The sequence below is a fragment of the Morus notabilis genome, unplaced genomic scaffold (assembly GCF_000414095.1).
Source record: "Morus notabilis unplaced genomic scaffold, ASM41409v2 Scaffold1545, whole genome shotgun sequence".
NCBI lineage: Eukaryota > Viridiplantae > Streptophyta > Magnoliopsida > Rosales > Moraceae > Morus > Morus notabilis.
This window is the reverse complement of record NW_010356916.1, coordinates 71,164-87,623: the sequence shown is the minus strand read 5'-3', so window position 1 is coordinate 87,623 and position 16,460 is coordinate 71,164. Positions and strand designations below refer to the sequence as shown.

General features: G+C 33.6%; 2 protein-coding genes across 2 annotated transcripts; one reads left to right on the top strand and one right to left on the bottom strand.

Moving 5' to 3' along the window:
* Positions 1-1,748: 1,748 nt before the first annotated feature.
* LOC21386705 (UDP-glycosyltransferase 76B1) lies at positions 1,749-4,730 on the top strand. The gene is made up of 2 exons (XM_024163872.1): positions 1,749-2,241; positions 3,832-4,730. The coding sequence occupies exons 1-2, from the start codon at positions 1,749-1,751 to the stop codon at positions 4,728-4,730; spliced, it is 1,392 nt and encodes a 463-aa protein (XP_024019640.1).
* Positions 4,731-6,780: 2,050 nt separating this feature from the next.
* On the bottom strand, positions 6,781-14,052 carry LOC21386704 (DNA gyrase subunit B, chloroplastic/mitochondrial). Its single transcript, XM_024163857.1, has 21 exons — positions 13,782-14,052; positions 13,353-13,500; positions 13,100-13,180; positions 12,887-13,000; positions 12,305-12,361; positions 12,002-12,103; positions 11,303-11,453; positions 11,062-11,138; positions 10,826-10,936; positions 10,507-10,577; positions 10,095-10,236; positions 9,822-9,920; positions 9,514-9,642; positions 9,260-9,374; positions 8,840-8,907; positions 8,629-8,742; positions 8,405-8,521; positions 7,957-8,010; positions 7,761-7,866; positions 7,499-7,629; positions 6,781-7,194 (listed from the first exon to the last, which is right to left on the bottom strand). The coding sequence occupies exons 1-21, from the start codon at positions 13,925-13,927 to the stop codon at positions 7,126-7,128; spliced, it is 2,202 nt and encodes a 733-aa protein (XP_024019625.1). The 5' UTR covers positions 13,928-14,052; the 3' UTR covers positions 6,781-7,125.
* Between the last annotated feature and the right edge of the window lie 2,408 nt (positions 14,053-16,460).

Genomic DNA, 16,460 nt, shown 5'->3' with positions numbered 1-16,460 from the left:
CCTACACGAACCACTTATCTATATACTCCTATGAGCCATAAAATAACTCTTGCCAAAAACAGAAAACAGTAATTTATCCAAAAAATATAAAATAATTACTTTCTCAAAACTAATTGAGACAATTACCTAACATGATCAAATATAGTTGAAGCTAGTTTTGTCTGAATTAAGCATCTTAATTTTTGGGAAGTCTATGTGATGTCCCATTTTTTGTTTTTTTTTATATACCTTTCCCAGGTTAACAATTTTTCTTCTTTCCGTTGGAATGAAAACTTTATAAAAAAAATAAAATAAATCAAAAGAAGTACAATCTAATATCACGTCACTAGCTACCTTAGTATGTGCTTTTCAGTGTGAAATTTACCGCGTCTTTCTCCCGGTCAAGTAGAGAAATTAATCGACTAATCACCTACACTTTAGTTAATAGCAATATTCATGAAACAGTATTTTATATCTAGAGTAGTACTACTAATTTAATTATTAGCTGATCATATGGAAATAAATCTTTTCTCTTTAATACCATGTTCTCGCTAAATTAATGTAATGATCACCATGGAAAAAAGATCATGAAAAATTGCAGGCGGGTAAGGGCTTGGCTTGACCCTGTGTTGTCTCCTGGTGGTGTCAAAACTACAATATAAAAAAAGAGCTCGTGAAATTAGATTAACGCATTTTCTAGAGAGAGTGAGAAGGTTCTTGGAGAGTAGAGACTAGTCGGAGCTCCGGCACTGCTTTCAGACGCATCGTCGGAAGAAGGCTATGAAATTTGGTCCTCCAACGCGTCTCGTCGTGGGCCTCTTATTGGTGGCGGTGATGTAAGGTGTGATGGCTCCGTTTAGACAGATCTGAATCGGTTAGGAGCTTAGACGCTGATTGGACGGCCTCCTTTCTCAGGGGATTTTTTTACTTGGTGGCTAAGATCTCTTCGCTGGCTATCTTCCTCGATGGTCCTTTGGCCGGACGCCATTCACCAGAGGTTTCTACTGGCAATGGTTGGAGGTTTTTTTCTTTTTGTAACTTTTGTATTTGTAATAGGTTTAGTGGTTTCTTCACCCGACCCTCATCTAGTTTGTTATTTTTTATTAGATTTAGGTGTTCGGTTAATGCCGATAAAGTGGTCTTGGTCCGGCTATAATTTTTTCTGCACTGTGTAGATGTTCCCCTTCTATGGGTTTTGACGATCTGTCCCTCCAACACTCGACAACTTATATTAAATAGAGGGATTTTCTCCAGTCGAGCTTTCAATCCGCTCATTGTTGGTGTGCCGAGGTGCTTTCTCAGTTTCAGCCCTCAGGCATGCGTCTGACCCTTTAATGGGTTAGTATTGTACCAAGATGACCATTTATCAGTATTTTACTAAAATGCAAATTTTTTTTTTTTTAAAAAAGACTTACAATATAATAAAATCCATACAACTTCTTTTTTTAAGGGTAGAAAATTCTATACAACTTGTTACCAGGTACTACGTATGACATTCAGAAGAAATGTCAGACAAACCTAAAATATCTCAAACTAATTCAAAACATAAGCATGTTGTCTTACGTGGGAGAGGGACATTGATGTTAACCCATGACAAAAAAAAGGGACCAAGTTGTTATGAAAAATTGATTTAGTGGTCCAGGTTGTGACATAAATAGAAAAGTAAATGACAACCACATGTTTAGATGAAGCCTTATCTTCTTAACTTCTCAAACTGGAAAGTATGATGCATAAAAAAACTATAGAGATTGCATCACTTATTATCCGTTATGGACAATCAAAAAGAGAGAATAAAAAAATTTGTTCACCTCGTACTTGTTCCTTGTCCTTTACAAGGCCACATGAGCCCTATGCTTCACTTGGCCAAACTTCTTCACTCCAAAGGATTTCTCATCACCATCATTTGCACGCAACTCGACCCAGCTTCTCCGTCTTGTTATCCCAATTTATCTTTCAAAACATTATTCGATATCGACGCGATCGCTTCGGAATTAAGCTACAATTCCTTTGATGGGGATGTTGTGCTCTATCTTTGTGTGCTCAACAATAAGTGCACAACCCCATTCAGAGATTGCTTGTCAAAGTTGCAACAAAATAGCTCTTATGGCCCTGTCTCATGCATTGTGTATGACGCTGTCATGTACTTCGCCGCAGCCATTGCTGATGAAGTTGACATCCCTAGGATTGTATTGAGAACAAGCAGTGCCACAACTTTCTTGGCTCTCTCGCTAGATCTCAAGCAAACGGATTTAATAACCAAAGGTATGGAATAATAATTGACTTTTGGAATGATTACCAATCGAAAAACTACCCACATATATATATATATATATATATATATATATCATAGCTAGGATGCAATATAATACAGAGAAATAGTAAGAAATATGTCAATATGAAAAGCTTAAGAAAGTATATAGGCCAATTTTTAGTTATAGAAATTAATAGGCTATAACTTGTCAAGTTATGGTTCATAACCAGATAAGTTATGGACAAATTTGTCAAGTTATGATTCATAACCAAATAAGTTATGGACAAACTTGTCAAGTTAGGGTTCATAATCAGATAAGTTATAGACAATAACTTGTCAAGTTATGGTTCATAACCAGACAAGTTATGGACGAAAACAGTAATTTGGCCTGTTTATTAACTTATGTAAACTATTGGCCTATTAATTTTAATTCATCTCAAGTCTTGATCTATTTCCTTCTTTTTTCCTTTTATATCCGTAGACATTCATGCATATCCACACAACACACACACACATATATATATAGTTAATTCTATTTCTATATGTCTTCATATGTGTCTACGGACATTTATAATTTTTATATATAAATACTACATGTACACATAAAAATATGTACATGTACACGAAATAAAAGATTAAAAAAATGTTGTAATTAAGCTCCTAATTAGTTTCTTTCAGCACTAAAAAAAAGGATCTTTTTTTTTGGGCTGTGTAAAAGATAAAAGATAAAAGATGATAAACAAGGGATGGATTAGGTAGGCTCTTAAGTGGAGTCCTAAACACATTTAAATCATAATTACTTAAGCTCCTAAGGCCTGACTTATTAACTAAACTAAGAGCTTTTCTACATGTATCTGCAACAATAATTATTCCATTAAGATGTAAATTACTGACTGAAATTGCATGAAACTGTAGCTTCCTTCCTTGGACCATACTTTCACATAACGCAGAAGTGCAAAAATATATAGCATTATTTTAACATACATTGATGTTGAAAAAGTGTAGCATTTAAAAAATATATTAATCCCAAAGTATTGTTCTTAATTTTACAATGTCAGTATTATATTAAATAAATTTTATATTACACTTCACATTTATATATATATATATATAACATATATATAGGCATATAAATATATGGACTCGTACAATTTGACCTGGTAGTTTTTAGCTGTTGGTTAAAAATTCATGACTGTAACCATTTGATATTTATGTTTGGTTTAGGATTATGGTTCGTGGTTTTGCTACAGTATTTTCTTTTTAGAAAAAATTTGAATTTCAAAAATCAGAATTATGAACCATGATTTTAAACTCATGAATCAAACATCACCTTAGTATTTATTATTGAATAATGATAAGGACACTAACTTAAATCCTAACCCTAGTGTATGAGTTGTCATTTTTATATCAGTGGGTGTTTAAACATTGTCACGTCAATTAATGATAAGAGATTATATCTACCAATAAAAAATGACAACTCACATGCCACATCCGTTAGTATATAATACTCTTTATTATTTTAATAAAGACTTCAGAAAACCATAAAGAAGAATTCAACCATGCCATTTTCTTATATATTGCTTCTACATCTTCGACTGCAGAAATCCATTTTTCGGAGCAACCAATTTCGGAATTCCCCTTACTTCGGGGCAAGGACTTGCCGATTTTTAACAGTTCCGACGACGAAGCCAAAGAAGAAGTCCTGCTCAAAATTCACCATGGAACGGAGACAGCTTCAGCAGTCATTTGGAATTCTCTTCAATGCCTTGAGCAGGCAATTCTCAAGAAAGCTCAAGATAAAATTCTATCTCCAATCTACCCTATATGCCCAACCCTTCACTATAATAACCAAAACGGCTTCTCACTTATAATTAAAAGTTCATACACTGAGGATGAAAGTTGCATTTCTTGGTTAGATACACAAACTCCAAACTCAGTCATTTATGTGAGCATAGGAAGCATAGTGAAAATAACCCAAAGTGAGTTTCTTGAGATGGCTTGGGGACTAGCCAATAGTGACCAACCTTTTTTATGGGTGGTTAGACCTGGTCTAGTGATAAGTGGTTCAAATGGGCTTGAACTTTTGCCAAATGGGTTCACTGAGATAATAAGGAAAAAAGGAAAGGTGGTCGAATGGGCTCCACAACAGAGAGTGTTGGCCCACAGATCGGTTGGTGGGTTTTGGACACATAATGGGTGGAATTCAACAATTGAGAGTGTGCATGCAGGAGTGCCCATGATTTGTTGGCCCAGGATTGGGGACCAGAGAGTTAATGCAAGGATTGTGAACCATGTTTGGAAGGTGGGAATCCAGTTGGAAGAAAATTTGGAGAGATGGAAAGTGGAGAGTGCCATTAGGAGACTGATGGTGAGGAAAGAAGGAGGTGAGATGAGGAAGAGAGCAGTGGAATTGAAGGAGAAGGTGACAGTTTCTTTGGGACAAGGAGGTTCTTCTTGTGAGTTTCTTGGCAAGTTGGTTGATTTTATCAGGTTGTTATGATGTGAAAATCTAATTGGCAAGCAATAATATTGTTTGTTTGGTAGTAATTAGTGCCAAACCATGATGGTGCCCCAGACTGAAATGATAAATTGACATTGATGTGATTAATGTAACATTTTTTAGGCATTGGTGTCAAATGATTCTTTCATGGTATGTAAAAAGTAAAATTGAGAGTGTTAATAGACGCAACCATGGCAATAATGAAGAAGAAAAATGAGAAATGTGGCTTGTGCGATTTCATTTTTGGATATATTGTAATTCTTTTTTCTTCTTTTTTTTTTCCCCTCTTTGATGTTTTCTCTTTGGAATATGCATGGCATGGTGCAGCTCTTGCCTTGTATTAATACAACCAATAAGTTAAAAGACAGCAAAAAAAAAAAAAAAAAAAAAAAAAAAAAAAAAAAAAAAAAAAAGAAAAGAAAAGAAAAGAAAGTGCAATGAGCCTTTTCAATGACTTTGAAAGTCTCTCCACGGTAACGGTTGGTGGCCTCTATTTTAAATTTAAAATAAATTTAAAAAGTTTGAATTTCTAAATCAGTGTTTGAATTTAAAAAGATAAGAAAAAAGGATAAAATTGGAAACTAATCTCCTCCTAAAAGGAAGGAGATTGGCACCATCCGCAAGGTATTACTCCTTTGGTGGCCGAATTTTTCTAAAAGAAGGAAAGAGAAAACTTTTCCTCAAATGGGCAAACCTCCTCCATAAACATGTGGTGTTGGAAAATTGAGAGATCTAATTTTTCCCGAATAGCATTAGCCGTACTTAAGAAAGAGAAAGAGTGAAGAAAAGTTCTTCAAGTGTTAGTCCCGCTCTTTTTATATGTTGAGATTGTGTGAGATAAAAGTGAGATTCGTGTCATGATTTGAATTATAATTCGTGGTTCGCTACAGTATTTTCTCTCACAAAAAATACACGTAAATTGAAAATAATTTTGAATCATGATTTTGAATCTATGAATTAAATGTTCACTGTTTTCCAACCGCTCTCACACACTGATTTTGGTACCAGAGACTTGGCATGGAAGATTCAAGAAATCAAAAAAAGTGACCGGGTTCTTGAATCGAAATTCTTAATCGCCTCTACTAGGTAAGTAACTAATGTGATTATTTATTTCATGTGTGAATTAATATCATTTATAGAGTATTGTTCTAAAAGTTTATCAAAAATTTTTGTTACACATGAATCGTGTACCAATTACGCTTGCGTTTGATTCTTGTCCAAAAACGTTTTAGAAACCAACATTGCATTGCTACAATTTTGCATCAGACGTTGCATTGCTGGATTAAAAAAGGAACATTAGAAGTATGCACCAGCTTCAGAGCGTTTGTTATGATGGATTTATTTTGCGGTTGTCATAGAGGAAAGCTTAAAAAGCCCAAATGCTTTCTAATTTAGTTTTATTAGGATTAACATTAGGATTAATTGGAGTATTATAATCTTTCTGATTACTCAACTAAAGTGGAAGGGACTATTTTACCCTTTTATTTTAATCTAATTTATTGCCACGTAAGCTTTTCCATCCAATTATTTTATGCAATTTAACAGAAAGAACAATATTGTTAACGACTTAAAGTTTGAGGGGCATGTATGACACTTTCTAGAGTTCAAGAGCAACTTGAACAAAGTGGCAAATGTTCAGGGAGTATTTTTAAAATTTATCCTATATATTTTGTTGCGAAGTGGAGACAATAGAATAAACTTATACACATATTTACTCCAATAAGTTTCAAATGTGGGTCTATTCTCTACAATTTCCTGATAAACATATATTTTTAAAGCCTAAACTCATTTAGTAGACTATTAACTGATTTGGGGACTCATAATTTCCATTTCTGAGAGGAACACATTCCAACAAACGACAAGCTTATTGTATCCTTATTATTGTTTTTCAGTTCCTTATAACACGAAACAAAAGTTCACTTTTAACCACTGATTCAATTTCGCCAAGCAAAATAAATTAAACAATTGTGTATATAAGTTTTCATAGATTTGGTATGGCAAAACATTACGTTAGCTTCTCTAAATCTAATGTCAAATGACAAATGGTAAGTTTCCAAATAAAATCTTAACAGCCTCAAGGACAAATTGACAATAAATTAACTTGTACAACTGACAACACATATGAACAGCATTTGTAGACCCAAATGAATAAACTCCAAAAATCCTAAACAACTTTCTTTGCCCCATTGAAAAGCAGAGCTACAGGTCCACAACCACAAGTGTCCAACTAACCAGAGGTATTCAAATGTTTCTGATTCTTAATGGCGGCTAACAAAAATAAATCCAAAGGTTTTGCCAAAGAAGCCTCTGTAACCGCTTACCTAAACAAGATTCTGCTCGCTCATGCTGTAAAAATTTACAGTATAAAAACTTGACAGTAACTTTCAGTGGTCCCTCAGATATCTAGCTGATCAAGGTCTATCATGTTTGCGGAATTCTGTATGAGTTCCTTCCGATAATCGACCTGAAATGTGAATCAGAACAAATATTTTAGTAAATATCCCGGATTCTCATGACTAACAGTATGACAAGATTCATATTGGCATAAAAGGCGAGATTTCACTACAATGGAAATCAAAAGCTGATTGATTTCAAAGAAGAATTAGCCCTTCTAGAGAATTTTTCTCATTGCAAATCTCATAGCAACTCGAAGATAATGTTAAGTTCCGGTTTCACATTTAATTTGATTATGAAGATAATAACCAGCATTCAACACTGTTTCAATAGATACTAAAGCTAATTCGCTTCGATTTAGACAATTAACATACCCGGGCACCCATAAGGGATGAAAAAACAATGTTTGCTTCTGCAGCATCCTCAACCACTAACTGCTTAAGCAGCCTTTGCTCTGGATCCAAAGTCGTCTCCCACAGTTGTGCAGGCATCATTTCACCCAGCCCTGCATTGCATCAAGAAATCAACATATCACGACGGTTGTACCATTATAGTGAGAAACTTGTATACTAAAGCACTCCTAAAACATTTATTTATGATTTTACCATGATACAAAGAACGTTATAGAGTTCATACCTTTAAATCTCTGAATATTGTAGGAAGCGTTCGAAGGGAAGGAACTCTGGAGCTTTTTAAGTTCAACGTCATCAAAGCAATAATATACTTGTTTTCCCCGCTCAACCTGATCATTTCAGGAAAAGCAAAAGGCGTTAGTTCCATTATTCACGGACAAGGTTGTTACTTATTGATTCCATCAAAGCTATGAGCAAACCTTGTAAAGGGGTGGGACACCAACATATATGCAGCCTGCATCGAATAAAGCTTTCTGCATGCGCGAGAAGAACATATTGAATTCATAGTTAAATAAATCAATTGTGCATGCAGGGGTGGATATTCGTTCCCCATTTCTTTTTAAAGGTTCTCTAACTTAGACCCCTAATATTTTGTGGGGGACAAGAATGTCCTTGATCTCATGTAGCACATGACAAGCATCAATCACGCCGTGCTGTTACACATTACGAAATCAACATATAATTTTGTCAATCTTGTTGTAGTACATGACAAGGGACATTTTTGTCTTTCAACAAGTTAGAGGAATTTATTTTTCTAATGATGACTATTATTCATTTACAAAGGATTTATATTTTACAAAAATAAAATAAAATAAAAATGAATTCCTAACAATAAAACTTGCATAAAATAAAATGCTCATTCCATACCTGATATCTGAAGAAAAATGTCAATAGCAGAGTTCGGATGTGAGCACCATCTACATCAGCATCTGTTAAGATGATAATCTTATGATAACGCAAAGCCTCCTTTTTGAAATCCTCTCCCTGATCCAAGATGACAAATTTCCGATAAAAAGTATAAAAATTCAAAATTTTCCTCGAGGAATGAAACAAACCTTTAAGAAATTAAAATAAAGAAAAGCGTGCTAAACCTTTACTCCAAGTCCAAGACCAAGAATTAGATTTTGAATCTCTTCGTTTTTGTACATTGATGCTTCATCCTTTCTTTCAATATTCAAAATTTTACCCCTGAGTGGAAGAATTGCCTGCAAAAAGAAATTTTACTGACCAATGGTTCACACTTTACACCCATCTCTCTTCAAAACTTAATGCAAAACTACAAACTCTAGAAACATTTTTTACCTGAAAGCGCCTATCACGACCTTGTTTTGCACTTCCACCAGCTGAGTCTCCTTCAACTATAAAGATTTCTGCAAATAAAGGAATTGGATTAAAAAAAATAAGAAAAAAAATCTTTGTAAAACAAATTTGGACCAAAATTTCCTTTAATTTCATACCTTGTAAAGAAGAATATTTAAACTTCAGAGACATACTACTCCCGTAATAATAAACAGGATTCTCATCATACATTATGGCATACTAGCCGGGTAAAAACCAGATCAAGCATAAGAACACGTCCATCTCTTAAGCTTAATAGTCTTAACTATCATTAACCACGACTCCACCAGGCCCAAAAAAAAAAAGGTATCGTAAACCACGCAAATAGTCACTTGCTTTATTCGTTATTACACGGCGAATTTCACATAGAGGGTGTAAACTTACCAGATTCTTCAGGATTTGTTGATGAGCAATCAGCCAATTTTCCCGGAAGTGATGATGATCGTAAAACACTCTTTTGTCTCACTAGTTCCCTTGCTCTCTTTGCTGCCAAAGCAGCCTAAATAGGGAGACATTCATGAGAAAAAAGATGTTTAACTTTAAAATATCTCAGCGGGGAAGACATATGGAGCTAAAGTAGAAAACTTTGGCCATGTCTTAAGAAACTAGAAAGCACAATAAAAGCTAGACAAGAATACCTTGAGAGCATTTAGAGCCTTGGAAAGAATTGAATCAAGCACATCTGGGTGCAACTCCAAGTATTCAGTAAGATACTCTTGGACAGATTGATCAACCACCTTCCTCACCTCTGGATTTCCCAATCTTGTCTTTTTTCAACAAGTAAACCAATGAAATAAGAATAAAAAAAAATCATAATATCAGTTATCCAAAGCAATGTAAACAACAATGAGGATATAAATTACCAAAAAAAAAAGATTTCCAAAAAAAAAACAAAAAAAAAAAAAAAAAAAAAAAAAAAGTCAATAATAATAAAAATTGGAAGCACCTTAGTCTGGCCTTCAAACTCCGGATTTGGAACCTTGACAGAGATAACACACGTCAATCCCTCTCTTACATGTTCACCGCTCAGTGTAAGATCCTTTTCCTGATAACAAAACAATATGCTTTTAATCATTAAAACTGACAACTGCTTTCTACTATATCATATGAATGAATGGTGATATACTTCATTTATAAGATACCAAAAATTGCTTTTAGAAAGGACGAGTTGAAAATTATTTCATGACCTAAAATACACAGTGAACTAGAATGGACGCACCTTGACAATCTTTGATTTTTTGCCAAGATTGTTTAGGGTTCTTGTCAATGCTGCCTTTATCCCATCAATATGGGTGCCCCCATCAACAGTACGTATGCTATTAGCATATCCTAGCATTGTGTCTGAATAAGCATCTGAACTCCTAGTAATAGATCAAAGAATAAAAGAATTTCTTATCATTATATGCATTACTATCCCATTTAAACTCTGTAGTCGCAACAAGAAATGAGGCACCATTTGTTTAAAGAGATTAATAATTGTACTTATGATAATGTTAGGTGACAAAATGTTGCGTCAGTTTTAAAAGAATAATAGTTCTACTTAAACTATGTTGTACAGAAGACAATGTTGCATCAGTTTTCTACATGTAAAAGTTATAAAATTCAAATATGTTGCTTATTAGGTGGCTTACCATTGGAGAGCTACATCGATTGCAATTCCATCAACTTGTTTTCTGAAACCCACAATGTCATGAAGTGGTTTCTGGATGAGGGAACTGTTAGTCAACAACCCTACAAAATAATCAAATTCCAAAATACAAAAAAGCAAAGAGACTATTTCCAAATTCCAATTATACTGCATCTACACTATACACATTAAACAATAGGAAATAACAATAACAAGAGGTACACATTGGATATTTGGATCACATCTGATTCAAACCCATGTCTGAAAAAGAAAAGGAATAAAAGGGCACCATGGAGAGGGAAACGTAAAACATTAAGCACCACCTTGTCAGTATTTAGCCATTTCACATATTCAACCAATCCCCCAGCATAGAAGTATTCATGAGACTGAATCTTTGCTGGATCACTATCTTCTTTCTTCAAATTGATGGTGAGCTGAAAAAGATTATGGAGACCATAAGTAACTGCGTAATGTAGACAAACAATGAGACCAGGTAAAGTTCTTTGTACTTAAATGATTTTTTAAAAAATATTTTCCATGTACATGAACACAAGATTACCAGTGGATTTAGAAAAGCTAGTTCCCTTATTCGTCCAGCTATTGTGTTGTAGTCAAACTCGATCTCTGTTGTAAATACTGCAGGGAAGGTTCACATTCAAAGCAAGAATTATAAGTTGTTGCAATTATTATCAACTAATTGAGAATGAAACAATAAATTGATTGTACAGTAAGAATTGGGCCTGAGGGTGAAAAAAAATAAATAAATAAAGAAAAGAAAAGAAAAGGAAAGAAAAACCAACCTTCTTTGTCAGGCCAAAATCTAATGCGCGTTCCTTGCTGGTCTTTCAATTCAACCGGAAGGGCATGAGATATTAGCGTAGTTACAGGCTTCCCACGGGAATATTTTTGCTGGTATTCCATTTCATCCCGCCAAATTGTAACTTCCAAAGCCTATGATGACATCATAAGTAAGTCTTTTGGTAATATAACAGTCATAACCTAAGACGCCATACAAGATACACCCTCAGCCTCTAGTACTAAAACCTCATATTAGAACGGAAAAAAGTCATACTCCCTCATGATTATTATGTATTTAAATGGAGTCCACCCACATCTTTCACTCCAGACCAATCAATTAATGAAATTCGAAGCACAAAGCTAAAGTCTCTTGCATTTATTCTTTGTAAAACCCATCTTTTTGGGCATAAAGTATAAAATAGAATTTTAAACAGTATATTTATATATATATATATATATATTATAAAAAATAAAAAATAAAAATAAAAAAAAGTGGGTGGGGGCCTGGGTAGTATTTCTAATTTTTTTTTTTTAATTTTTCCATTTCAGTCATGGATGGGAGCGGAATGGGTGTTGCTAGGGAAAATTAAATTCATAAAAAAAGAGGAACTCGAAGATCCTTAAGCAAACCTTATGCAAATCAAAGGGAGGGAGGAGAGAGAGAATTAGCCAAACTAAGTTGAAGGAGATAGAATGCACACCTCAGATAAGGCATTAACAACTGATAAACCTACACCATGTAATCCACCAGACACACTGTATCCGCTACTGGAACCACCAAACTTGCCACCAGCATGCAAAACCTGCAAAAATGCCATAGCAAAGTAACCTTTAAACACAAAATAATGTTTGGACACAAAAGTGTGTTCAGTATAATCGAGAATAAATATACAATACTATACACATGCATACAGATGGAGATATATATCAATATCATGTGAAGCAAATAGCATACAACCGCTAAAAGGAAATTCGAGTAAATATGAAAACTTGTAAAGTAATACCGTTAATACAGTCTCCAATGAAGATTTCTTGGTCACCGGGTGCAGATCAATAGGAATCTGCAAAGATGAAGTACAGCACAAGTGAAACTAGTACCTAAACAGAAAACACCAAAAGCTATCATGAACAACTTGTGTACTAGGTGTAACTAGCGAACAAAAGTACTTTTCTCTTCAATGATCCAACTGGGCACAATAAATGAATGAATGTGTCTGTAGTGTGTGTCATCAGAAAAAAAAACATGTCCAAAAAGTAGATTGCTTATCAAAGTTCTTGCATTATTGTATGCCTAAAGATATAACAACCTATCACAAGAAATACAGATTACCCGTCAATTACAAGGAAACTGTCTATAAATGCAGTACATATCTTCACCTATCAGTCAATCAAGAAAAATCTGCAAAGTAATGATGGCATGCACGAGATAATAGAAATCTTACGTGAACTATAGTACAAAATCCGAATCTATGATAATCGCTGTCCAACCAAACTGATTATTTAATCTTATGCTTTTACTCCGTAAATGTATAACAAGTATATACATTAGTTGTAAACCTCTTTATTATACAAAAAATAAACCTTACCCCTCGACCATTATCCGCGATGCTCACAGAATCATCTTCATGTAAAACAACGTCAATCTTCGAAGCAAATCCTGCTTGAGCCTCATCAACAGCATTATCCAATATTTCATAAACCTTAAGAAGTAAGAACAACAAGCTCATAAATTCCACTCTTTTACATTCACATGAACCAGGCAAAAGCATGATTGATGTTAAACAAGAATAAAATTATACCAAATGATGCAAACCACGAGATCCTGTACTTCCAATATACATTCCTGGCCTTTTCCTAACTGGGTCCAATCCTTCCAATACCTAAATATGTTAAGAAAGGCACCACCTTTTTTTTTATCAGAATGAATAATTAAAAACCGAAATAAACAATTGCACCATACAAATAGTAATAATCCATTTTCAAAAAGATGAGAAATTGGTGAATATACTAATAAATGACGATAAATATCATCTCGCTACTATTATTTCTCACCTGAATTTGATCAGACCCATAAGCTTTGGAACCGGCGCTTCCTTTGGTAGCTTCCGTTGCGGCGCCGGACGACATGAAAGCCCTCGGAGCAACCACATTTGGAAGCAAAAAGCCATTACTCGAATTCCTCTTCAACCGAAAGCTTGTCCTGTAAATTTATAAAAAAATGAATAAATAAATAAACCTTGTTGAACAAGTGTTAAACCCCTTTTCCATTTCTCGGAGAATGCGCCAGAACAACCGAAAATAAACTTTAAATTTATAAAAAATATTTTTCAATAGAGAGAAAATTTTCTCTTTTCATTCACTCTTTCGCGAATACAACGTGTTTCAGAACTTTCTAGAGAACCAAACAGAAAAAAGGAAAAAGCAGAGCCAGATTACTATGAAGAGAAAAGGGAAAGAATGAGTAAATGGAGTGAGACTTACCTGGGGGTTTTGAGGAAGAGAAGAGGACGAGAAAGCAACAAAGAAGAAGAAGAATAATAATGGGAGTGAAGAGAAGAGAAGGAGACGAAGCGAGAAGCCATTAAGCGAAGATAAAGAGGAGGTTTGGGAAGAAGCTGAAGCGCCATATGTTTTTTTCCCCTCTTCCTTTTTTTTTTTTTTTTTTTTTTTCTGGTTCTTTGTGTTTCAGAAAGAGCGCTTTCTGTCTTTACAGCATAAAATTATAAAGACACCCTTCCCCAATCTCTTTTCCCCCAAGTTTTCCCTCCCTCTCCTAAAACCCTACTTCCAAGCCCTTCCTTTTCCCTCCACTCCTATAGTCCTTTTGACTTAAAAATAAGGAGTCTTCAAAGTTAGTAGTCGTATAGGCCTCATTTATTTTGCAGATTCGAGTTTTTAATTCAAAGTAAGATGTGATATTTTTTGAGAGTTTTTTACTGTAGCAAAAAAAGTTAGATGTGACATTTTCTGAGAGCTTTTTACTGTAAAAATCTAAAACTAAAAACTCGAATCGGTGAAATGAACGAGGCAATAATTCATATCTAAAGTCCTGTTCATTTCACCGACTTGAATTTCAAATTCGAGTTTTGTTACAGTAAAAAACTCTCAGAAATAGTCACATTTAACTTTTTACTACAGTAAAAACTCTCGCATAAAGTCACATCTCAACTCAAATTAAAAACTCAAATCAGCGAATTAAATGGGCTCTAAACTTTTTTAGTCAAATAACATCCAGTCCAATTAAAATCGGTTTTTAAAAATGACGATTAAGGGAAAAATGTGTCATTAAAAGGACAATAAAAATAAGGGAGTTTTTTCAGTGTTTCTTCTTTTTTAAAAATACTGACGTTCTCTGCTTTTTTAGCCGTTAAATCTAGTCAAAATTACACAATATTAAAAAAATATGCTAAACATAACGATTCTGATACAGATCTGACGTCTGAAAAACAAGAAACACCAGTGTTCTCAAAAAGGAGAGAACACCAAAAAAAGTCCCTACAAATAAATATGTCAAGATTTATAATTAGTTAGTAAATAGATTTAATAGGTGTAAATACGAATTTACACTAAATTAACATGTCAGGACTTATGAATAAATACAATAAGTATAATGGTAAATTCTAGATTTACTGTGTAAATCTAGGATTTACAAAGGAACAGATATTGTATTCTAATGATAAATCATGTATTTACATTGTAAATTTAGGATTTACTATTTGTACTGTGATGGTAAATCCTAGATTTACTTAGGATAAATCTTAGATTTATGAGCATAACTAAAAAATATTATCTTATATTAGTAAAATTAATATAATGCATAACAGTAAATCCTGCATTTACCGTGTAAATCTAGGATTCACGAATAAATACATTATGTGTTATGCGAAGGAACATAAATTGTTTCCTGATGCTAAATTCTGGATTTATCGTATAGTAAATCTTAGATTTACGAGCAGAACTAAAAAATATTTATCTTAATTAGTAAAGTTAATACGAACAAACACAGTTTGTGTTATGATGGTAAATAAATCTAGGATTTTATGAATGAATATAAATTGTTCTTATGGTAAATCTTGGATTGACACTGTAAATTCAGGATCTATAAATAACACAATTTGTGTTCATATAATAAATTAAATCCTGAATTTACCGTGTGGTAAATCTAAATTTGCGAGCAAAGCTAAAAAAATATTTTTATATTATTTAAGTTCTAAATTTACCATGTAAATTCGGGATTTATGAAGGAACAAAAAGTGTTTTCTAATAGTAAATGTTAGATTTACACTAAAAATTTAGGATTTATGAAAAAACACAATATGTCTTCTGATGATAAATCTTGAATTTACACTATAAATTTTAGATTTACGACTGGCGATGAGGGGAGAAGAACACATAGAGAGAGAAGAGAGAAAAGGAGATGTAGTGGGAAAAAGAAAAATAAATAAAGAAAAAGGGTAAAAATGAAAAATGAAAAATATAAACATAACAATAACCTATCAATTTGTATAAATTGGTAAATTAGTTATTTACTAATATAAATTTTAAATGTAGGCTTATTTTCTACAATTCTCCTTTTGGTGGAATTGGAGTATTCCGTGTTTGCTCCCCCGTGTTCTTTCCAAATCCGTCTTTGCAGTTTCTGCTCAATCTACTTCTTGTTTTGAACCTTTTAGGAATTGAGGTAAGAAAATACTAGTCTCATCATCCTGTGATTTAAACCTTAGTGTAAAATTGAACAAATGATAAAAGAAAATACAATTAGTGCTTCGAATAAATTTTATAAAAATTCATTTTATTTTTTTAAAATCCAACAAATGCCAAAAAGAAAAAAAAAAATTACCGGTTAGATCTTGAGGTATACTTGGATAACACAACATCCCACAGGTGGGTATATGTGAGGCCAAGAAAGGACTCGCTACTTTTATACAGAGTAGTTGAGATAGTATATTTTCGTCTCTTTTCCATGTAGAACTCTTGCAAGTTTAGATATCCGAAATTTTAAAGACGTATATGTCATCAAAAAGTGATAGGTTGATGGTTCTACTGTATTCCAAATCGTGAAGGGATCGGTTCGTCTTGAATTCTGATAGTATTAGTTTGTGCAGTTTTTTTTGGTTATATATATGCTCATCATTCCAACAAGGTTACTCTTTTTTGGTT